Source organism: Sarcophilus harrisii, chromosome 1, assembly GCF_902635505.1.
Source record: "Sarcophilus harrisii chromosome 1, mSarHar1.11, whole genome shotgun sequence".
Classification (NCBI taxonomy): Eukaryota; Metazoa; Chordata; class Mammalia; order Dasyuromorphia; family Dasyuridae; genus Sarcophilus; species Sarcophilus harrisii.
This window is the reverse complement of record NC_045426.1, coordinates 270,645,502-270,671,526: the sequence shown is the minus strand read 5'-3', so window position 1 is coordinate 270,671,526 and position 26,025 is coordinate 270,645,502. Positions and strand designations below refer to the sequence as shown.

General features: G+C 34.3%; 1 protein-coding gene across 5 annotated transcripts in view; it reads left to right on the top strand.

Annotated features, from left to right (window-relative positions):
• Positions 1–5: 5 nt before the first annotated feature.
• LOC100917830 (transmembrane protein 180) overlaps positions 6–26,025 on the top strand; it is a 48,241-nt gene continuing 22,221 nt past the window's right edge. Inside the window, exons 1-3 of one of the 5 annotated variants that reach the window (XM_012542761.3) lie at positions 6–139; positions 16,624–16,799; positions 18,872–19,603. In XM_012542761.3, coding sequence (XP_012398215.1) covers positions 16,650–16,799; positions 18,872–19,603 — 882 coding nt within the window. In that variant the 5' untranslated portion in view covers positions 6–139; positions 16,624–16,649. The other 4 variants (XM_023497433.2, XM_023497434.2, XM_031942016.1 and 1 more) reach the window with 4 other exon arrangements.

Genomic DNA, 26,025 nt, shown 5'->3' with positions numbered 1-26,025 from the left:
CGCCTCGCGCCCTGAAATGGAGAGCGAGGCGCACGCGCAGTGCGCGGTTCTCCACCCGGCTTCGCTCTCCGGGGCACGCCCCGTACCGGCACAGAGGCAACCTGCGCGGCTGCGGAGGTGGAGGGAGGAGGAGAAGCGGGTGGGTATCAGGGACCGAATCGGGTGCTGGCAAGAAGCTGCCCCCCGGCGCGAGGGGCCGGAAAAGCGCTCCGGGTGGCGGGGGGTGTAAAAGGTGTGTTCACCGATGGGATGCGCGACACTCCGGGAGACTCACCTGGGCTCGCTGACGTCACCCTGGGAGTGAGGATGAGGAGGATGAGGGGCTTGCGACTTGAGGTAGTGCATAGTGGTGCGAAGCACGGAGTCCTGGCCTGGCATCCAAGAACCCGGGCTCTGACCTTGCACAACCTTTCACTCGTCTGGTCCTCAGTTTCCTCACTTGTAAATGATGGAGTTGAAATCCCTTCCTCCTGGATCTATTATTGCTGAGGTGAGGAAGGCTCATCTCGAGGTGGGGAAGGGAAATGAGGGGTGTGCAAAAAAAGGGGGGGAGGGGTAGAAGTTCAGCACAAGGCGTGGGATAGAGAGTAAGGAGTTGCTTAAACTGGTGGGCTGGTTTGATGTGGAGTTCTCATCCAGCTGGCCCCCTTTTCCTCAAACGGCAAATGAGGGGGTTCGATTCAATGGCCTTTGAGGTCCTTTGCACCTGCAGGTACGTGAGGATGAAGTGAGGTACGATGGGAGAGGAAGGTTGTTGTCGAACTGAATGGTGTACAGTATAAGTGGAGGGAGGGGAAGGAGCTAAGAGCCACCTGGTGCACTGAGATTAGGTTTCCTTGGGGCTGTCTTTGCAGATCTGGTCATCTGTTCAATATCTTTTGATATTGAATAACTTTCCCTTTATTTTTCTCCTGTCATTCCCTTGATATTTAGCTGGAAGGGACCTTGGAAGTCACCTAGTCCATTGTGCTCATTTGTTACAATAGGAAATTGAAGGGGGGGAAAGAAAGAAACTGAGACTCAAAGAAGTTGTCTGATTTACCCTTGGGCGTACTGGTATCCTATCCATCATTCTCTTCACATGGCCACTATACTTTCCCTACTGACTCATAGTTGACTTGAGGATTTGGCAGAACATACTTTTCACTCATCCCGTCCTCAGCCAGCAAAGGGTAAAATGATCATGACCGAATGTTAAAGATGTCATTAAAAGTCTATGTAATGTGTCTTAAGGGATCTTTGCCTGCCTTAGGCAGAGGTAGATTGTTTTCAAAGGGTGCTGCAACAAACCTATTTTTATGGGTGGGGCTGTTGCACCCTTAAAATTTCATTAACCCATTTAAGATAAAATGATGATGTTCCTAGGAATGCTTAAAATTTTAAGCTATTATTGGTTTTTCACACTTTAATTTTTATATGTTTTTTATTCTTTTCTGAGAGGATGTTGATAGAGATATAAAAGCACCTTAGCTTATTGTGAAAAGCTTCCATTGAATAAGTAACTTTTTCTATTTAATTATTTTTACTAGGTCTTACCCTGAGTAGCCCAGTGAACTCTCTTTAAATCTAGAGAACTATTCCAAACTACCTATAAGATTTATAGTTTAAAGGGACTTTAGAGATTGTCTAATCCTGGAGTTCTTAAACTTTTTTGAGTTCTGGACACTTTTAACAGTGGTGAAGGCTACAGAATTCTCCTCAGAATGTTTTAAAATGCATAAAATAAAGTACATAGGATTACCAAGGAAATCAATTATATTAAAATTGTTGCTTTTGTTCAATCTGGTAAAGATACTAGAGTAGTTTGCCATTCCCTTTTCCAGCTTATTTTACAGATGAGGAAACAGAGGCAAACAGGGTAAAGTGACTTACCCAGAGTCATACAATAAGTATGTCAGGCTCAATTTGAATTTATATTTTCCTGACTCCAGGCCAAGCACTCTATCCACTAGACTACTTATATTGAAATATGGATCCCAGATTAAGAAATACCTTCCTTCCTCCCCCATTATACAAGAGGAAAAAACCAGAGGTTACAGAGGTAGTTACTCAAGTTTATACAGTTATGTCAGCAGAGCCTGGCCTAGTCATTAACCAAATTTTTGCCAATGAATTGTAACACATATATAGGGAGACAAATGTAATTGATTAAGGCATATTTCTTATAGCCTAAATACAATGATATTAATCATACTTACATATATGTTGATTTTCATGTGACATGACATACATAGTTGTTCCAAGTTAACATTACCAAATATTTCTAAAGAATTGTCCTATCCCCATCCCTGCAGTCGTAATAGATAGTTTTCATTTGATCTTGAAGTTGGAATCAGTAAAAGTTAAATATATTGTATTATCTAGTTAACACATTCAAGCTTCTGCTAGAAGTTTGAAAACTGATGATTACATTGTAATATTGACGAGGGAGCCCCTAAACTCTCTAAAAGTCCTTCAAGGAGAGTTTCCTTGAATCCTGCCTCTGTAAAAGATCCCTTTGAGGACAAACAGCTTCATTCTGTTATCTAGGTGGGGCCCTGAGCTGGAGAATTCCAACCCTATTGAATTGAAGAGACCTCCATTCAATTCTAAGATTTTCTGTTCAATTCAGTGCAAACTGTACTTAGCCCCATCAGGAACTGCTCCCAGCTTGTAGATAATAAGAGCCAACTTGGGGCTCAGTCCTTGCAGAGGACCAAATATGCCATGCCAAGGAAACATTGGCAAAAACTTGGTTAATGACTAGGCCAGGCTCTCCTGACATAACTGTATAAACTTGATTAACTACCTCTGTAACCTCTGGTTTTTTTCCTCTTGTATAATGAGGGAGGAAGGAAGCTATTTCTTCTCTCTTCTCTCTTCCTGGCATAGTAGCCCTATTCCTCTGCCCGCAGAAATGATGTTCTCTTTCAGTGTTACCTTCTCTTAACTCTCCCACCTAAGACTTTATACCTCTCTGTCGGGATTTCTCTACTAGAAACTTCGCTTCTCTGTCAGGACCTTGCCACTAAGGAATTTAGTTTTTCTATTAATCCTAAGGGGATTTAGGGGAGCCAAACCTCTTCATTTGGTTCTCTGAACCCCAAACCTGCCATTAAACTCATCATTTAACTCCCTGACCACCAGGAACTCAAATCTCATCGTTTTGGTTCCCTGAATCTAATCTCATCAATATCAGGTGTCATGGGGATAATTGAAATCCACAATTTATTTTAGTTACTACAATTCATTTCCATGTTTCATATCTTCCCTTTTTCCTCTGGCAAAGAAGGACTGATTAACTAATGAAATAATCTACTCAAAACCTGAAATATTTCCAGGGCCTGATTTAGGGACTAGCAAATTTTCATGTAGTATTTACTGATTTAGGCATTGATAAAGTAGGCTACTTTTCAGGGATACTAAACAAGCCTATTACCTTTTGACAAATTCTTTTCCTATCTTTGGTGTCTGAAATTTTACTGATACACCCCATGTATTTCTGGAAATAAAATGGATAAACCCAATGAAATTTTACTTTAGTACAAATGAATTTCAGATTCTTACCCAAGAAAAGAGTTGATAACTCTCATTCAGTGAATGTTAGAAATGTTAGAAAAAGAAGAAATATCCACCTCCAATAAAAGTTGTATCTTAAAGATTATAGATAGTCACTGTGGGCACCATCAATACAGAGGTTGTAGACAAAAGACATGGCAGTTCCTTTCAGGAGGAAAAGCTGGGGGAGCTCCATAACACTAATGTTGTTACTTTGTTATTTATTCTTTGTTCTCCAAGAAATCCATGGCATCAGGGAGGTGGATTTAGGTGAGGATGGATGGTGCAAAGTCACCCTGCCTCCCTTCTCCTCCAGAGCCATCTGGGTCTAGTGGAAGATATAGATCAGAGTGACTGAAGGTGGCCCTAGATACAGTGGGAGACTTAGATGTACTTTAAGCTAATATTTTTAATGAGTCTCAATTTGAGGCAAAGCCCATGCTGAGATTAAGGTTAAGGATGGGTAAAAAATTGAGCCTTTTACTTAGTTTCTAGAGTCAATTGACTAGAGTCAATCTAGGTTAAATTGACCTTTTGGAGCTTGGTTTGGGACCTATTCTTGGCCAATCACCAATTTGGTCCTTAAGAAAGAAATCTAGTCAGTAAGTCCCAGGATATCTTGGGAGGTTTCATCTATCAAAAAAACAAAAAAATTACGTTCCTTTAAGCAGAGTACCCACAGGTAATTAAAGAATTTAATTCTGTAAGAAATGGCCAGCTTAGAGTTAAATAAATGGGAAATAACATCAGTTGGGAATTTTTGTTTTTTGCCCTGAAATCGTTGCATATAAGGTTGAATTTTTGGAAATTTATTGCTTCCTTTCTCTTTTGTGCTGACTCTTCAGTGATGCAGTCAATATGATTTCAGGAACTGATACTCTTTATAGGAAAAAAATATCTAGCTGAGCTCTTTTTTCTTGCTCTGAGAAATGGCTAAGCTGATTCAGAAATTCCTCCAAGGCTTCAAAGATCTGGAAAGGAAAAGCTAATCCTGGACTTTATGAGCTCTACCAGAGCTCATAACAGACTACAGATTACCTCTAGTATATTTTTCTTCCCATGAGGGAATTATTAAAAATGCAAAAAATTTACTGATCTTTGACTTTTTATTGTCTCGATAAAACATTTCTCTCTATTGTGCACTTCCTTTACCTGAAATGGCAGAAATTAAACCATGGTCAAAAATAAAAATAAAAAAGGTACTACAAATTTAAAAATAGGTGACTACAGAGACCCTTTGAAGCAGAGATTACTGAATTTTTAATTTGTAAATCATGGTTTTTGGAAATTGAAGGACTAAGGTATCAAAGTTCATCATTTTTTATATACATATATTGTATTTAACATATACTTCAACATATTTAACATGTATTGATCTACCTGCCTTCTGGGGGAGCAGATGGGGGGAAGGAGGGGAAAAGTTAGAACAGAAAGTTTTGCAAGAGTCAATGCTGAAAAATTACCCATCCAATATGTTCTTGTACCATAACTTATTCAGCTATTCCCCAATTGGTGGGCATCTATTTACTACAAACAAATTTGCACATATGGGTCCTTTTCTCTCTTTTATGTTCTCTTTGGGATACAAATTCAATAGAGACACTGCTGGACTCAAAAGGTATGCACAGTTTGATAGCCCTTTGGGCATAGTTCCAAATTGCTCTCCAGAATAGTTGGGATTATTTCACAACTCCAGCAATGCATTAGTGTTCCAATTTTCCCACATTCCCTCCAACATTTATCATTATCTTTTCCTGTCATTTTAGCCAGTCTAAGAGGTGTGAAGTGGTACGGTAGAGTTATCTTAATTTGCTTTGTTCTAATTAATAGTGATTTAGAGCATTTTTTTCAGATGACTAGAAATGGCTTTAATTTTCTTTGTCTGGAAATTGTTTGTTCATATCCTTTGACCATTTATCAGTTGTATACTCATAAACTTGAGTCAATTCTCTATGTGTTTTATAAATGAAGCCTTTATCAAAAACACTGGGTGTAAAAAAAATTTTCCCCAGCTTTCTGCTTCCCTTCTAATCTTGGCTGCATTGATTTTATTTATACAAACTCTTTTTAATTTAATGTAATCAAAATGATCAATTTTGCATTTCATGATGTTTTCTACTTCTTCTTTGGGCATAAATTTCTTCTCCACAGATCTGAGAGGTAGACTATCATTTGTCCTCCTAATTTGTTTATGGTATCACCTTTTATGTATAAATCATGAATCCATTTCAACCTTGTCTTGATATAGGGTATTATATGTTATATAGGTCAGTGCTTAGTTTTTGTCATGTATTTCAGTATTCCCAGGACTTTTAGTCAAATATGAGTTCTTATCCCAGAAGTTGGATTTATCAAACAGGAGATTGCTTATAGTCATTGACAGTTGTGTCTTGTGAACCCATTCTATTCCACTGATCCATCATGCTGTTGCTTAGCTGGTACCAAATGATTTTGATGATTAACACTTTATAATATAGGAAAACTGATAAATATTTTAATGAATAAATATTTATTCATTCAAAAGTAACGACTCCATTGCACTTAACATTTTAGGAAAAATAATCATGTTCAAAAAAATGAGTGGCATAAGAGAAGAATGGCATTGTTTTATATATTTTTGCAAATTTCTTTAATGTCTGGCTTAATAGATATATTCTGATACGTGCTTCTGCATTCAATCTTTTAAGAAATGTTGTTTTGTTTAAAGTCTGTGAAGGAAATCCAACCTCACACAGATATAAAGTTGGAAAAGAGGGAGTATTTTAATAAGCAAATATTATCTTGGTATTATTGTGAAAATTTTGTTTAGATTTTGTAGACCACCTGAAAATGTTTCAAGAAACTGCAGAGATCCTTGGACCACACTCTTCTGTGCTCACTGATTCCCCTCAAATGTACCTGTTATCAGTTCTTATAGAACAACAATATTTCATTACATTCATATACAATAACTTATTCCGCCATTCCCCAATTCATGAGCATCTACTCAGTTTCCAGTTCCTTGCCACGCTAAAACATTTTTGCACATGTGAGTCCTTTTCCCTTTTTTATGATCTCTTTGGGATACAGATTCAGTAGAGACACTATTGCATCTAAGTGTATGCATAGTTTGACAGCCCTTTGACAGAATGGTTGGATCACTTCACAATTCCACCAACAATGCATTAGTGTCCCAATAAAAGATAATGATAAATGTAGGAGGGAATATGGAAAAACTGGAAACTCTCTCACCTTTTTAATGCTTATTCATTTATTGATGTCAATATATATATATATATATATATTTTTTTTTGTAGCTTTTTTGCTATTGTTTTCATTGAAATTTTTATATCAGTATTCATTAGGGATATTGGTTTCTTTCTTTATTTCAACTCTCCCTAGTTTAGGTATCAAGACTATATATTTTGGTATCGTTGAAAACATTTGGCAGCATTCTTTCCTTTGCTATTTTTGCAAACATTTTGTATATCATTGGAATTAATTATTTGAATATCTAATATATTTTGGATCCATCTGGCCCTGGTCCTTTTTTCTTTAAGATTTCATTTGTGGCTTGTTTGATGTCTTTCTGAGATTAGGTTATTTAAGTTCTCTATTTCTTAACCCATTAATCTAGGTATTTGTATATTTGTCATTTTTATTTGTCCATTTTATTGTCATATAACTGTGCAAAATAGTTTTTAATAATTGTTATTGTTTATTCATTGTGAATTCTTATTCAGTTTTGATACTGGTCATTTCATTTTTCTCTTAATTTTTGGTTAAATTGATTAATTTTAATAATTCAATGGTTTTCTTGCTTTCAGTTTTGTTAATATCTCCTTAGAGTTTTAGAATGTCTATTTTAGTATTTAATTGAGGTTTTAAAACTTTTTGGTTTTTTAGGGTTTCTTTTAGTTGCTTGTTCAGTTCATTAATCTATTCTTTCTTTTATTGCTGAAAGGGTTTTTAGACATCACTTTCCACTAAATATTGCTTTGGCAGCATCCTCAAAACTTTGATATAATTTCTCATTATTATCATTATCTTTAATGAAATTATCTATTGTTTCTATGATTTTTTTCTATAACCCAATCATTATTTAGCAATAAGTTATTTAGTTGCAGTTGATTTTTAATCCTTTCTTCAATAGCCTTTTATTAAATATAATTTTTATTATATTGTGGTCAAGAAAGGATGTGCTTAATATTTCTTCTTTTCTGCATTTGTGAGGTGTTTATGCTCCATACAGCTGTTCCCAAAACTTTTTGATCTTGGGACTCCTTTACATTGTTAAAAAATTTCAAGGATCTCTCCCTAAAGAGCTTTTGATTTTATGAATTATTCTACCAATATTGCCCCATATTATAAATAGTGATTAGTATTACTATGAAAATAATTTTGGCTTCACAGGCCCCCTAAAAGGGTCTCAGGGCTGCACCTAGAAGACAGATTTTTTTAAAAATGCCATGCTCAGGTGAGAAATATTTATGTTTTCTATTCCTATCCAATAATCAGAGATCTATCATATTCAGCTTTACTAAGATTCTATTTGGGTCCTCAATTTCTTTATGGCTATTTTTTCCACTAGATTTGTCTAATATTTTGAACTTAAAAAGAATGATTTTACTACCATTTGACTTCTGAGTCAGAATTAGTAGAGTAGGTCATGCTTCATAAATCATCATATCTAATACAAAGTCAAGGGGGAAAAAAGTGCCTTTTAAAAGTCTAGTTTTTGATGACTTGAATATAGCTTATAAGTTCTATTTCAACTTTCTGAATTCGTGGCAAGGTTTTCTCCTTGACAAATTTGCAGCACATTAGCTTGAGTCTACATTCTCTCCATTGACAAAAATACCTTTATGGTATATTATCTACAAGCATAAAATTAAAGAAAAGGCCTGGTGAATTCAAATTCAAATTCAAATCAAATCATTATTCTTTACCTTCTCAATTATCTGAGTTATTTAGGCAAAAAAGACTTAAGCCCAAATCACCTGAGTTATTCTGTCTGAATAGTCCGATGATAGACCTTCTAAGTCAGAGCAGAGAATGGGCCTTTTTTTCCTTGTGAAGTTATTTGGATAATTGTCTGTTATTTGCTTCAATTAGAATGTAGGGACATAATAATCTAATATAACAACTAAATAGTTTAGTAGGTTAAAAGGAAATTGAAAAAAATGGGATATATAACACTCTTTAAAGTTAAAAGGGGAGGAAAAGCACATTTAAAAGAATTCTTAAATAATGAATTCTTAAATTAAAAAATAAATTAATGTTAAACTAGCACATGAAGTTTCAAACTCCATGTGCTAGTTTAACATTAATTTATTTTGCATATGGTTAAATTGAAGCATAAATGAGTTGATCAAAGTCCCAGAGAATATTTACATGACAGCCAAGTTCAGAACTCCAAGTTTAGTTATTAGTTCATACTATTCATCAAGAATGAATATTGAAATCCAATTTTCGTCATTGAATGCACAGAATTCTGGATTCTGATCTGGAACCAGTCTCCACTGCAACCTTTTTTCTTACTTGATAAGCAAGATGCTCTCAGAAAAACCTAGAAAGACTTACATGAAGTGATGCAAAGTGTACTCACTATTACAAAGTAACAGCAATATTTTGAGATCACCTGTGAGTGACTTAGCTATTTTTAGCAGTACAATATAATTCAAGACAATTCTGAAGAATTTACAATGAAAAATGGAATCCTTCCCTAGGCAAAAAACTTAATATAGACTGAAGCATTACTCACTCTTTTTCCCTTTGGCCAATTTAACTTTTCAAGGAGTTTTTTTTTCCTTCAGTGAATTTTTGTGCCTTTTCCCCTATTTGCTCAATTCTGCTTTTCAAAGCATTCTTCTCATTAGCTTTTTGTAACTCTTTTTCTCATCTGGCCTATTCTGTTTTTTAAAGTGTTATTTTCTTTAGTGTTTTTTCTTGTCTTCTTTACCAAGCTATTGACTCTTTTTCATGATTTTCTTGCATTACTCTTAATTTCTCTTTCCAGTTTTTCTTCTACCTCTCATACTTGATTTTCAGAATCCTTTTTGAACTCTTCCATGGCCTGGCACCAATTTGTATTTTTATTTTGAGGCTTTAGATGATGGATCGTTGACTTTGCTGTTTTCTCCTAAGTGTGTGTCTTGATCTTCTTTGTCACCATAGTAATGTTTTGTGATTAGAAATTTTTTTCTGTTGTTTGCTCATTTTTCAATTTTTTTTTTGTCTTTTAATTCTTTGTTGAGGTGGGACTGTTTATGCAGTTGTTTTCAGAGATTCTTCTGGTAGTATGATGTAAGGAGAGATACATTTATTATTCTCCTGCTTGTGCTCTGCTCTGTGAGTGACCACAAGCACTCTTTTTCTGCTCTGGAATTGTGATAAGGGTCCCTGCTGTACTGTTTTCTGTAACCTCTAATGTGCTAGTGTTTCTCCTCTCTCTGGAATTGCCACCTAGGACCACGACCCAGATCTGACTATGATCAAAGCAAAATACTGCCTCCAGTACCAGCAAAGAGACACCCCCCCCCCAGTTTCCTTTTGATCAGTTGTTCAACCCCCTTACGTTCGGTGGGCTTAGAGTTATGGAAGCAGCTGCTACTGCTGCTGCTGATTTAGTCAAAGTGAGAGTATATTTTATACCCTGGAAACAGTTTGGGGAAAAGCATGAAGGTGGAAGATGGTATGTCCTGCACAAATAATAGTTAAGTGGATCAAACATAAAATATGTAAAGGAGAGTAATGTATAAATGGGAAAAGGTAAGCATGAACCAGATTATAATGAATAGCTTTAAATGACAAAAAGAAAGAATTTATATTTTGTCTTACAGAGAAGGAGGAGCCATTGGAGCTTTTGAGCAGGGGGTTGACATGATGATGAGTCCATTTTAAAAATATTCCTGGCAGCTTTATGGAGAAGGACATAGAGAATAGAGAGATGGGTGGCAGTGAGACCAGTTAGGAAATCATTTGCAGTTGTTTATATGAGAGATGACAAACTACCAAACTAGTGTGGTATGTAAATTAAAAGGATCTGTATTTGAAAGATGTTGTGGAGGTAGAATTGACAAAACCTGGGAATTGGTTGGTTATTTGAAGGAAGAAGAAAGAGAGGAGTTGAGAATGATCCCCAGAATTGTGAAACTGGGTATCTTAAAAGGATAGAAAAGCCCTCAAAAATTAGGAAGTTTAGAGGATGGATAGATTTTGGGGAAAAGATAGTGAGTGGATATTTTGATTTGGGGAATGAGAATATTCAATAAGGCAGTTGATGCTTAGAAGAAAAACTAAGGCTGGCTGCAGAGACATCTGTGTAGAGACTACTAAACTTATGAGAGCTCTCATCATAAACTCAACATGTCCAAAATTAAACTCAATTCATTCTCCCCAAACTTCTCCCCTTCCAAACTTCCCAATATTATCAAGAGGATCACCACCTTCCTAGTCCTTTAGCTTCCCCAATCTAGGAGATCTCCTGGACTCCTCAATATCAATCACTCTCCCCAGCCCCCAGGTGTAATCTGTTCTCAAGACTTGTTGATTTCATCTTTGCAACAATCTCTCCTGATAAATGCCAACACCTTGATGGAAGCTCTCATCACTTCATTCCTGGACTACTGCAATAGCCTGCTGGTGGTCTGCCTGCCACTAATTCATCCTTACTTCCATGCATGTTTCATTCACCTCCCAAAGTGATTTCCTTAAAGTTCAGATGCACTCTACTTAGTAAACTCCAGTGACTCTTTGTTACCTCCATGGTAAAATATAAAATCTTCTGTTTGATGGAATCAAATCTATTCATTATTGTTTACACTAGTGGTGTCAAATTCAAATAGGAACTAAACCATATATAGGGATCTTTGTGGGGACTTAGAAAACCACATATTAACGTTCAATTATATTTTTATTTATTTTAAAAAATATTTTCTAATTAACATTTTGACCAGGTTTGTGAGTGCAGCTTGATACCTCTGTATAGCACAATAATTTTCCATTACATTTGTATATTTTAACTTGTTCAGTCATTTCCCAATCAATGAGCAGTAGGATAATGTTTTAAAAGTTTTTTTTAAGGCTAGGGAATGTTTATAAGTAGCAAGTAAAGAATTCATCAATAGTGAAAGATTGAAAATTAGAAGTGGAGGATAGGTTTGGAGGCAAGCTATTGGAGTACATAAATTAGAAACTATAGAGACTGAATTTGGGGAGAAGGGCTTCCTAATTATCAGAGAATGGAGTAAAAGAAGGAACGAAAGAAGAATTATGTCAAGGATTTTTGAGGTGTAGAGAATAATAAGAAGCTCACCAAAAATGGTCTTTTCCCCCTGAGTAAATAGAATATGAGGCAAGGCCTTCTGTTGAGAGGCAGGAAGATCAAGCAACATAATACCCTTAAAAAGAGAAAGTTCAGAACAGTATCTTTTGAGACTGAGCTAATCAACTAGGGAAGAATAAAAATATTGCCTTGCTATGGAAAGATGACAATTGAAATAAACAAACTTGTAGTTGATTCATTGAGCATGGTCTTGTGATTTTTGCCAGCACTTTTCAGTAGGAATGTTGAAAGGAAGTAAGAATGGAAGAATTAGATGGTAATATAGAGTTAAGTGAGGTCTGACTAGACATAAGCAGAGATAGAACAAGAAGGCAGGATTTTTATTCTTTGTAACAAGGGAAAAGTTGCAGTCATTAAAGGTGCTGCACAATACCTGAAATAAACCAACTATTCATTTTGGGACCTAGTGATTATCTTAAGATGCACACACACTCTAAAGTACTAGTTTTCTTACTTGTCCTTTCAATTGTATATTATAGACTGGACAATAGGTGTTCAAGGCCAAATTCTTCTGAATGATTATATACTTAATTTAGGGAAGCTGTACAGTTTTCTAAGACTTAATATAATCAGAAAAATGACACCTCAAAGAGGCCAATTTCCATTTATTGGGAACCCCCTTATATTTGTTCTGCATGATCTCTGTGACAAGGGAAAAAATACATACATGTCATGCATGTATATCATATGTGAACATATATGTATATCATGCATATATTTTTCTTTGTTTTGCCTCATATTAATAATAATATGATTTTCAAAGTTATTCTTGTAAAACTCGACTCTTTGCCTTCTAGAATATCATATTCTAAGCATTCTATTACTTTTCTGTGATGACTGCTAAATCTTTTGTGATCCTTACTGTGACTCTGTAGTACTTGAATTCTTTCTTTATGGCTCCTTACAGAATTTTTCTGATCATCTAAGAGCTCTAGATCTTGAATATAATATTCCTGTGAATTTTCATTTGGAATTTCTTTCAGGAAGTTGGCAATGGATTCTTTTAATTTTTACTTTTTTCCTTTTATTTTTTCTTCAATTAAAAAAAATCAAGCTTGTTTTATTTTTAATTCCAAATTCTCTCTCTTCCACTCATTAAGAAAGCAAAAACATATATAATCATATGAAATACATTTCTGAATTAGACATGTCCAGAAAAAGAAAGAAAAGAAAAGAAGAAAATATGTACTTTGAATGCATGAATTCTCTGTCTGGAGGTGAATAACATATTTCATCATGTGTTCTTTGGAATTGTAATTCATTATGTTGATCAGAGTTACTAAGTCTTCTAAAGCAGATTATCTTTACAATATTGCTATCATTGTATAAATTGTTCTATTGGTTCTACTCACTTGATCTTGTATCATTTCATATAAGTATTCCCAGATTTTTCTGAAAGAAAGTACAGTAGTATTCCATCACATTTATATAGCATAACTTCTTCAGCTATATCCATACAGTTCCCAGTTCTCTCCCTTTAAAAAAGGACTGTTATAATCTTTTCTCTCTTTCTTTGTTCTCTGTGGAGTATAGAACTAGTAGTGGAATTGTTGGATCAAAGAATAATCATAGTTTAATAGCTTTTTGTTATTCTCTAGTTTTAAGCTATCTAGGCAGTTTTCTCTTATTGTTTTTTAAAATATGTTGTTTAGACTTTTTTTGTTTCTGTTCACTGCTTTGGGGTAATGCAATGAGTCTTAAATGTTTGTTTTGATCTATTTTTCAGATCAATTATTTTTCTTGTGAGACATTTCATATTTTCTTCTATTTTTTCAGCCTTTTGTACTTTGTTTTATTATTTCTGGATCTCATGTAATCATTCATTACCTTCTATTTGGCCAGTTCTAATTTTCAAAGAGTTATTTTCTTTAGTAATTTTTGTGCTTCTTTCACCAAACTATTCATTTTTTTTTTCACATCTCCCAAATGATATATATGATCCAGGGAATCTGAGTCTCTTGGTCTGAACTCTGCAAAGTCCTGACCCAGGTTTGGATCTGTTGGCTTGTCCACAGGTGAATGTCATTAGACTACTGCTTGATTTAATCACTGTTAGCTGCACTGGGAGTGCTAACTGTAGTGTTCTTCTTTTCTAGAATATGATGGTTCTCTGGGAGCAGGTTTCTCGGCGGAGGTTCTGGAGGCATCCTTAGTTTCAGTTCAGAGTAATAATCACCTCAAACGCAGCCAGCTGATAAAAGTTCAAATCTTTTATTCTCTCTTCCAAAATAGCCCAGTTAGCTTTCTTTGGTTCAGAGAGCTCTTCAGCCTCCAGCTCTCTCTGAATCTTGGTTCTGTCCGACTGCAGATTAGTTTCTCAATCTCCTTAACTCTCTTTTCACTCTGTCAATCTTCTGAACTGAACTGAATCCACTGACTCAGCTCCTTTTTATGCTCTTTTAGAGGTGTAAACTCAAAGGTTGACTCCTCCTCCAAGAGTGGGATTATGGGAGGTATAAACTTGGATATCTCCCTACTTGTGAACTCCAATGTGTGAGCCAATGTGCAAACTTTCTTAAATGTGTGACCTCTAATGTGTGAAATCTCCCAAAGGTGTGAACTCCAAAGTAAACCCAAGCACATAAGCACGGTTTCTATCAATTCCATTCAGTTAACACTAGGATTCTAACAGCTAACTCCCTTTGGACTCAGAGCCACACAGGTATGTTTCTCAAACTTGTTCCTTGCTCAGTATAATTCACTATGCTCCTCTTCTCCCTATAATTGTGTCCTAGGACTAGGTAATGAGCAACAAAGCTGGCAGGTGGCATCTTGCACCTCGCACTATTTCAGGACCCCCTGGGATTTCTTTTTGCCCTGGTTCTTCCTGCTGTCATGCTCTATCTGGGCCTTTTGCCCATCCCTGTGTGCCAGAATACTTTCTCCTCCACTGCTATTTTGCTTACTCCTGGCTAGTCCCTTTTGCCATTGTCTGCAGATCTCCATTTCCCTAAGCTATCCTAGGCTGAAAAAAAATGCTAACTTTTTCTTGACTTTCCCTATCAGAATTTGGTTTGGTGCATTTCCTAGATGATTGTGGATCTAGGTTAGCTAGGCAAAATGCTTTTTCTCACTCTACTGTCTTAACTCTGCTTCTCCATTGAAAGCTTATATTTTTTTGCACCTTTCAATCTATTTGTGACTATAAAAATGTTATTTACTAATGAATATATATATATATATCTATATATATATCTTTGTGAAAGCCTGCCTGTTCCCTTCCTATTAATTTCAAAGATACAGTTAATCCCTGTTTAGGTAATTCTCATGAAGATTTTATAGAAATGAGAAAGTAGAGCTGTTGGTGATAGTTTTTGACATCCTTATATTCCTATTGCCTTTTAGAAATGGAATGAAGTCCCTGATTTTTCCAAATATTTTGTATCCTTTCCTCTTTTGAATGTCTTGAGAATTAGCATCATAGCAATCTCAAGATTTTGTCATCTCCATGTTGAACTTCTCTCTGTAGACTTCTATTTTAGATGATATTTCCATCTTTATTTTCCTTTCATTTCTGTTCATCATGTAGTATATTCAGATTGACATTAGGTTTATTGCCATTGATGAAGAAAAATTTTTTTTTAGAAAATTTGACTTTCCCACTTTTTTTTTTGGGGGGGGGGAAATCTGTTTATAATCCTCTGGTATTCATCTTCATGAGTTCCGAGGTTGATTTTATTGAATTGATTCTCTTGCCAAACTTTCTGAAAATTGGCTTTTCCATTTTCCATGAATAAATCCTTATTTTGTGAGGTATTACTGATTGCAGTCTTTTTGCCATCATTATCCATAAGATTCTACAAAAGAGTATATGTTCTATGTTCTGTGGCTTACACATATATCTGCTTAGCAGATAGATCAAATGTTTATTAGCTACGGTGATTTCAAGGCAGACTGATTTGATTTTTCTTTTTTTGTTGGCTGATTTACATGAGTTAAATTTCCTTAGCAAATGGTGATCATCTTTGAAAACATTTGCTGCAAAAAATGTCTATGTGAATATTGCCACAAATACAGCATATGCCATATATACCAATACCAATGGGATTTTATAAATATGAAAGATAATTTTGATATATTTTTCATAGTAAGCAATATGCAAATTAATGTGTTAAAACTAAGCAAAGGCTCTTTTTTTTTTTTAAAGTAAGTTTTCATTGATGTGTTGGTAGTTTTTGTGTCACCATGGTTTTCCCTAATATCTCTCCCCCTCCCAGACAACTGTCTCATATAATAAATATTTTTTAACAAATAAAAAGAAGCTGAAAAATCATTGAAAAAGTCTGAAAATGTGTGCACTATATACTTATGGACCTCCTACCTTTGTAATGGGAGATAGAAGTGGGTGGGAGTGATTTCTCAGATCTCTTATTTTAAACCGTATTTATTTAAACTTCTAATTTTGCTACATTCACTTTTTTTTTGGTGAGTTTGTTTACATTGTTATAGTAATTGTATGTTGTAGTGTTCTATTGGTTCTGCTTAATTTTGTATCACTTCATTTTGATTTTTCTATATTTTTCAGTATTAACATTTTTTGAGTAAAAATCTCAATCCATTAAATGGATTAAATGGACACCCATATTAATTTTTTTTAATATTGTCTTGTATTCTCATTCAAAATTGTATGGCTTTATTTAACCTCATGTTCTCAGTGTGATTAAATATACTAGCATCTGAGATTTTTGCTTCTCTCAAACTTTGTGATACTTTTAGTAACTTGTAGAATGAAAATCTTTTTATTTTTGTTTATAACAAAGGGAACAAGAAGTATTCTGCATGGAAAATGAAGCTTGTACGAGTTCATGCCAATGCTCTGGCATATTCCATGACTACGCTAGGGACAATGATGATGAATACAGTCTTTAATTTTTACTACATGCAGCTTTTTTTGAAGCGATACAAGATTTCAGAAGCTGCCTTTCACCAATCTCAGGTAAGAGAGTTCTTCCCTGGTCCTTTGCTTTTGGACAAGATGCTTCTCCTCTATAACAATGTAATAATTAATGGGATGTGAGTGTGAACTATTCCCTGAAAGTCTGTTGGAATTATATATACAATTTACAATGTGGAAAGCAGTTTGGAATGCTTTAGTTGTGAAATCTTCCAAGTTATCAAATGATAATTCCATAAATACTCATTTAATGCAGTCTTTTAAAAAACTAATTACCCACTTGTTTAGGATGAATAAAATACTTCAAGCAGGAGGTTGAAACTGGTTGGCATAAATACAGAAACATTTGCTAACGATAACAATCCATTTGTTTACCAATAAGTCATCTAACAATTTCGTCCCATTACTAATATATAAAACCATGAATAAGAAAGAAAAAGGCCTGCCTCCAATAAAAACATTTCTTACAAAGCCTTTGTTCTAGAACTAAAAGTTTCATTCCTGTAATGATCATAAAACCAGGGCAGTGAGATGTCACAGTAAATAGAGCCATTGTCGTGGAGTTAGGAGAACCTGAGTTCAGATCCAGTTTTTAGACACTAGCTGTATGACTTTGGACAACTCACTTAACTCTGATATCTCCCTCTCCTCCACAATTATAAGACCAAGGACTTATAACTTGGATTCTGAAAACTTGTTTAAAAAATTTTTATAACTATTTCACTATTATTGGTTTCCATTACAACCTTGTGTGTGTTTTTTTAATGTATTTAAAAACATTCCTGTGAGAAGGAGGTTTCACCAAACTTCCAGGAGTTCATGGTACAAAAGAAAACCCCTGACTTAGAGCCTTGTTGATTCTTACTTGGTATGAGGTTTTTTTAAGCTTAATTATATGATTTCCTTGTATGTAGTATATTAGAAACAACTAGAAGGCATTTGTTTTAGGAGACAGGCAGCAAGGGAGATGGCAAAAAAAAAAAAAAAAACAAACAAAATAAACAAAACTACCCAGAACTATGGTATTACTCTATATAATAATATATGTCTATAATAGTGATGTTTAATGATCAAGAAAAGGTTGAATTATGTTCAATATATATTGTTTAAAGGCAGCTTTGTGTAATGAATAAAGAGCTGGACTTTAAATTAAATCAGAGTTCCAGCCCCAACTTTAGGAAATTCTGGCTCTATGATCCTTAAGTCACTTAAATTCTTAGTGCCATAGGCAAAGGTGAAGAGCACTTGTTCTTTGTAATAATTGAGGGTTTCTTTACTGAAAATTCCCTGTGCCAGTGAGAAGTTCACTGTGTTATTTCCCTTCTGCTTAATAAACAATTAAGCAGAAGGGAAATACACAGTGAATTTTTGTCAAAAATAAACAATTTTAATACCTAGTAGAATATCACTTAAGTATAGTTCATTCTCTGATAAGGCTAGATAATTAAGGTTTAAGACGTGTGTGTGTGTGTGTGTGTGTGTGTGTGTGTGTGTGTGCGCGCGCAAAAGAAACAAATATTGACCTACTAACTTCCTTTTATAAGGCTATTTATAGATATTTATAAATTATGTTGAAACTAATAGACATTGGACATTGGTCAGAAAATGGATAAATTATAAAAGAAGAGACTTATAAGATTTAGAATGGTAGAAACCATTTTCTAGAATTTTTGCATTCATTTTTGATAATACCATCTTGATTCCTTTATAGGAAGTAAAAATTGATATCTTAATTTTCCTGGTAGAGTTATATAATCACAAACCAGGTTGTTAATGCCTTAGTTCCATCAATATGGAGCTCAAAGGGATATTACAGTTTTAACATGCATGCCCTCTGCTGGTTCTGGAAAAAACTTCATAATCATAGAAACAGAAGATTGCTAGAAAACATCTTTTATATCTTACTAACAAATGCACAAGACAACTGAGACTTCTTGTATTCTTCAGTGGCATAGCTATGCCTTCCAGGATAGCTCTTCTATCTGCTGTGTCAATAGGAACATAGTCGAAACAATAAATACTTGATTACATTAAAAAAAAAAAAAAAGTTTGGGGCTGTTTTTAGTTTTTTCTGCATTAATTAAAAAATCCTGAATCTTTTTTTTTCCTCTTAGGTAATTTTTATGATCTGGAATGCTCTTAATGACCCTCTTTTTGGATATCTTCAAGACAACGCCAAGGCATCTTATTGTTCAGGACGTCAGATTGCTATCTTGTACGGTGCTCCTTTCTATGCTTTGGCGTTCCTGCTTCCTTGGTTCCCTTGGAAACACTACCGTGAAGGTGACTGGCTTAGTGGACTTCACCTTGTGGTATCCCTATGTGCTTTTGATGGCATGTTGACATTTGTACAGCTAGCCCAATGTGCCCTGTTTGCAGAGATCTCCACTCGGCACGAGAGCCGGCTTCAGCTTATTAAATATAACCAAGTGGCGTCACTAGTGGGATCTACCAGTATACTTTTCTGTGGCCTTATCTCCGATAACATGGAGAATTTACCCCATTTCCAGGCTTTTTCCATTGTCATTGCTGTTCTTGCTACTGCCTGCCTTTTCTATACTGGTATTTACAGTATGAGTCACTATGAACTTAAAGGAAGCCCTGGAGAAACCAGTATCTCAGAAAGCCAGCCGGAGCTCTCCTGGGCCTCAGTCATCTTGCTGACCAAACAGATATTGACCCAGAAAAACTTTCTGCTTTTCTTGGCAATGAATTTCTTTCAAGTCTTCCATTTAACCGTCTTCAGTAACTTCATGATGATCTTTGCAGATAACCTCATCCCCAAAGATGCTTTTTCTTCTTCTATGAGGAGCATCATGTATGGGGCAGGGTTTATTTGTCCACAGGTATGTAATAGTGTTTTTAATCTTTCCTACAGGGATGAAACAAGAATTAACTCTTTGTTGGCTTTAAAATCAGCAATGCCCCAAACTAGCCAATGTCAAGAGTCAGAAAGGAAGAATAAAAAAATTGCAAGTAAATATCTGATCATTGTCATTTGTTTTACAAACTAACTGGGGTTTTTAAAATAAGAATTTTAATTGATGCTGGCATACTGAAGACATATATAAACATAAACAGAGACCCATACATAAATAGAAACGTCATTCATTGCTTCATACATTCATGTATACACACACACACACACACACACACACACACATTATAAATACACATACATATGCCCCATGGTTACCCTACTTCCATGTTAGGGGCAGGTATGTAGAGAAGCAAAACTCTTGGTGACATCATGGAGAATCAGAGAATCTTCAGGGAGCTCATTATATTTTGTTGTAGGATGGACTTCTCTGAAACAAAGAACTATTTTACCAGATCATTTTATATGTCAAGGAATCAATAATATTTCTCACTTCCTTTGGTGTTACAATCTTGCCTTTCCCTGTAGCAGGGTTTCTTATAACCTCTTTTCACCTGAGAAATTTTTATGCACCCCTGGTTATATAGGTATATGAAAGAGGGATTTAAATCAAACATTTAATGATAATAAATCATAATTTTTGCAACCCTCACATTCAGTTACATGATCCCATATAGAGTCATGACCCATAGTTTAAGAAGCTTTGCTCTATACAACCAATCTCCTTTGTTCCCAAAAATTTCTGTATGAGATAGTTTTTGGAAAATCCAAGTGACAGGAGGTAGGTGGATCTGAAACTTATCTGAGACCCCACTCTCATAGAACTTATTGTCTTGACTCATAGATGTAGACATAGAAAGGACCAGAGAAAGAAGTCATCCAGTTTCATATTGTTTAGAAGACAATAGGAGCTAAACACATATCTATAATATACAGTGTTTCAAAATAAATGAATAAGTATAAAACAAAGTACAACATGAGGTACAAGGAGAATAATTATTACCAAAATGATCAAGAAGGGTTTTCTTGAAATATGTATACCAGATTGCTGTCTTGGAGAGGAGGTAGGATCTTAACAAAAATGAATGTCAAAAGCCATCTTTACATGTAATTGGAAAAATAAAATGTTATGAGGAAAAAAAAAAAAAAGAAAGGTTTCCTTAAAAAGATAGCATTTAAGTTGGGCTTTAAAGGACTGATAGACATTCAATCAAGAAGGGGAAAGGAATACATTCCAAAATTGGGAATGGCCCAAACAAAAGCAAGAAGGGAGGAAGTTGGTGGGCATGTTTGGGGACAGGTCATGATCTAGCTTGGCTGAAGCTTTGAGTGAATAAAAAGGAGTGTTATAAGGCCATAAAAGCATTCTGGCAACAGATTATAACAGACTTACTTGTAAGTCAAAGGAGTCTAAACTTCACTAGGTAGGCCCTAAGGAGTCACTGAAGATTTTGGAACAGAACTGTGACATGATGGGTCAAGGAACACTGATCTGTTGGCTGGTGTGAGAAATGTATTGGGGGTGAGGGAGTGGACTCGAATAAAGCAGAGGCAGAAAAATCTTTTATGTAGTTATCTTTGTTTCAAGGGGCTTCCCAGCTCTTCTACAGATATATAACATTTAAACATAAATAAACAAGATTATTGGAGGAGAAGAAGAGCACTTAGAAGTAGGGAAATAGGAATAGGGAACTAGAAAAGATTTCCAGGGGGAGACATCAACTTAGTTGAGCCTTAAAGGAAGTTAAGGATCCTAAAAGGCAGAAGTGAAGAGGGAACTATGTGTCCTAGGTATGCTGGACAACTTAGTATTAGCTTAACACTATTGAAACAAAACATGATTTTAGTTAAACAGATTAAATCTTGCTTATCCAGTATTACTAAAGAAATTTATTATACTTAATTATGTTAATTTGAGAAAAGATTATGTTTTATAGATTAATTATATACAGACTTGTAAAAACAGAAAGAAAAGGAAAATCATAATGAAGAAAGGAAGTAGGCAAGGGAAGATGGGAAAAGACTGGGAAAACTCATTGAGAACAAAATAAAATAGGATTATAAGATCATGGATTTAAATCTCTTAGGAACTTTAGAGTTTAAATTTTTTTAAACTCCTTGAGCTTTGAGTGATTCATCTGGCAGTCATCAAAGTGCCTGCCAGATATCATGGAGACAAAATCTAGGCAAAACTTAATGAACCTTTATAACATATTAACGGTAATAAAACACATTCACAATGATAGGAGGGTCTAAGTGAAGACCAAAAGGCTGAAAAATTTATTGCATTAGTTCAAGCAGGTTAAAAATAAATATCTATATTCTAGTAATAATATTGGAAATAAATAAGAGGGAATAAAGGTAAAAGATCGTATAAAAGAACAATCAGCAAAGCTTAGTAACTGATTAAATAAAAGAGAAAAAAGGAGAGGGGAAAATTAACAACATTAGGCTTTTGGATGTGATAGTCCAGTAATCTTGATTTAATGTTTTGATGTATGACTTTCTTGAGTTTTCCCTGAAGTTTTGGCAGACCCATGGAGGTAACATTTCCTCAATGTGGGTCCTAATTGCTTCACTTGGGCATTTAAGATTCCTTAAATGTATCTTTAGTTAAAAGAAGTTTTGTCCAAGGGATCTTGGTCCAATTTTCAGGCTAAAGAGAACACAGAATATTCCCAATGGTTGTTAAAATAACAGTAGAGATGAATGATTTATAATAACCACATCTTAATTTTTCAAAGGGAGCTAGGGAAAAAAAAACCCTGCACTAATAAAACTTTAGTGTATATAAGCTGAATCTTAGTGCCTAGAGAACCAAATGTAAAAGTTTGCATTGACATAGATAACATGAATGTTATTCCTGTTTCTCAATCTTAGTGTCAGAATAAGGTTTTCTATGAGAATAAACCATATAAAATCTCATCTGTCAAGAACTCTCAAGATTTTCCTGTAACTGAGAATTTATCCCTTTTAACTATGAAAAACCTTATTTTAGCAATTTTGGATGCAAATATTTTTAAGACATATAATGGACTTCCCTACTTAATTAAATTAAATATCATTTAACTTCTTAATGTCTCAATTCTCTCATCTGTAAAATGAGAGGACTGGCCTAGATTATCTCAAAGGACCTTTCATTTTTTTCCTGCAAATTTAAAATCTAATCTATATCTCTTAACATAATCTAACCTTGTGTTGATGACTCAAAGTCATCATTAGGAATATCACTCCTAATATGGTCTGTTGAAGTGTGAGTACAGTTTGCCTGCATACAAGTGGACCCAGATTACTGTGCTTTTCGAGTTTACATGCTTTTTAAAAAGCATCCTTTTTTGTCATTTAGCTGCTGGCTGTCATTTTTCAGATCTTTCAAGGCACCTGATTAGAGCAACTCCTTGCTATGTCTAATGTCCCCTGTGCTTGAAGATAATGAAGCTTGTTAAAATTGCATATAAAATAAGAACAAATAGTTTCTAAGTAAAGATTGTCCTATGAATTAAGTGCGTAAGCTTTAGTATTTGTATAAAATAACATTGTTTCTTTAAGGCCCTTTTCACAAAAAGTAATTAATGTTGGAAAGGGTAGAAAAAGTATCTTTGTACAATAGAGAAAATATATATTAATTGACAGAATATGAACTGTTATCATTTTTGTGAGGTGAACATTTTGATAATTAATATGATTAGAAAAAGAACTTTGCTTTAACACAAATTAATAAAGCAGTACGTTTTGTGTATTTGTATGAATAAGCAATTTTCATATGGAATTTGGACAGTTTTGAAGAGAAAATGATCTGCAGTATAGATTTGTGAACTCATCTCTTAGTTACTATGTGGGGATGATTCCTCACTTGTATGGGCTAGTTAATGTTATGAACAATGTACTTAACACACATGCTAAAGCTTAAATACTTTGTTCACAGGGCAATTCCTTTATTTGGAGCTCCTCCAACTTCCTTTCATGCTTTGGGGGTCTAAATTTTCAGAGAGAGAGCTCATCATCACCCTAAATTTACACTCAAACTCTCTTATTGTCCTAGAAATGACCCAGTTGAGGGGAAATAGACTTCCTCTATCTACTACTATAGCTTTTGAGCCCCTATCCAAAATGTTTTCTAGCTCTACGATCAGCTATTCCAAATAATCACACTTTTTAGATCTTAAATATAACTGTTTACTTGGTAAAATAAATAATAATAATATATGTACTAATGTATTAAAGCAAATACATAAGAAAAAATCTTTCACAATACACAGATAAATTCAGCTAGCTCTTTTCCTCATGCACTCAATAAATCATAGCAAAGAGTGGCAGTGCACTTAAAGGAAGCTGACAAAGCAACCTATGAAGGAAGAAAATGCATATACTTAGGGTAGCTCACAATTCAAGATTGTAGATTTCAGTGTTATTGGTCTTTTCAAGGAGTGAGCCCACCCTAGATAGCAATGAGGTGTTTCAAAGTATGTGAGATGAATCACTGATGTAGACGAAATCTCCCCATTTATTCAATTAATGTGTATATGGACTAAAATAAAGGGTTTGTTTCTGAAAGCGCTATAACAGCTTAATATACACAAGCGCCTTTGTTTTCTGCATTTATTAAATGTTTATAACTCATTTGAAAATAAAAGAAAGGAATATCAAAATCTTTTGGTCAGATTTCTCTTGAATTTTAAGGACATTAGAATGAGAAATACATGATCACATTGAGTCATTCTGAATTTGTGTAGCTTATACATGTATGATGTGCGTGGGTGACAAAGATTTTTTCCTATCTTATTTTTCAATGATGGGAAGGAAGAAAGGAAGAGGAAAGCTGCTGGTAGAGTTGCTTAAAAAGAGAAAGAATTATTGAGAAATTTTCTAGAAATTAATAGGAGAAGATAATAGGAAGTCCAGAAGAAAATCCATACAATTGGACAGCTTTGAAAGTTACATATTGAATTTTTCATATACTTATTAAAAGGGAAAGGATCCTACATAAATTAGAGATTCATAGTTTTATGGATAATTTTTTTCTTTTCTACTTTTAATATGTAGATGCTCTTTTTATTTGATATAAAATAAATATATATTTAGAATAAAAACAAAAATATTTAAATATAAATAAATAAATAATGTATATTCAGAATGAAAAACTTTGTTTGAATTTCAGGAACATTTAAATCCAAGTTCTGTTCTAATCTGAAGAGCCTGACTTTAGCACTTCAAATTTCTGTCAGTCAAAATATTGAACTGACTTACTTTAAATTGACTTTCAAGTATAGACAACTTCTTTTTATTTTTCAGATTGGGTGTATATAGTATATAGAACTTAGGCTTTTTTCAGTAACAGGATTTTATTCAGTTGTTTGGATTTTAATAGTAACTTGATTTTAATAAAGAGTACTGGGCCTGTGGAATTTCATTTTCTCAAGTTGACTTTTCACTAATGGTAAATAATACTCATGAGGTGAGTGAGTAAAAGAGAGAAGAAAAAACAATAGTAATTTTATATATCCACTGCTCTATCTTCTGTTCAACCAAAAAAGCACTATCCTTACTACCCCTGTGAGGACATGTGCCAGATCTGTGATGGCAACAGAATGCTCTCAAATGTCTGTTCAATAAACATAAAAATTAAAAGTCCCAATTTGTACAAAGTGAACAGTTTTCAGGGAAGGAAGGATAATTCTTTCACACTTTGTAACATTCTTCATTGCAATCTGAAAAGATTTCTTTCAGTATTTATGAAATTATGAAATCCCTCTCACATTTGTTTAAAAGTGTAAACTTCTATGTTCTTATAAAATTAGCATAAGGATAAATATAATGGAATCATGAAACTTTGGATTACAGTAGAACTCCAATACTTAGAATTACATTAATTAATTAATAATCTAATTCAGGAAGTCCCCAAAAGAGCTATTTGTTAGAAAATATCAGACATAGAAATAAAGTAGAAAAAAATTTAATGTAGAATAATTGAGACTTTATTAATAGAAGTAGGTATAACAGCAAGTTCAAGGTTGTTGGCCCAATTGAGCCTTTATAAAGAGAAAGGATGAGGGGCAGTCAGTAAGAAGCATCATAAAAAGTTAAGTTGAAATCATGAAGTAATACTTACATCCCATTTGAATTTTGGAAGTTATATTTCTCACATTATAAAAGGACCTTTATATAGTAGGAACTTACCAATTTTTAAATTAAATGACATATTTTGGAAACTGGGAAGGTTATCAGAATTGGACCATGAAATATACCCTTCAGTTTTCATATATAGATTATGACTTTAGATTTGGATCAGTTAGACCATGAATATTATAATTACCCTTTCCTTTTTTTTTTTTTTTTAAGCAGAGGCTTCTTTTATATGGTAATTTTCATTTTTACATATAAATAAAATTG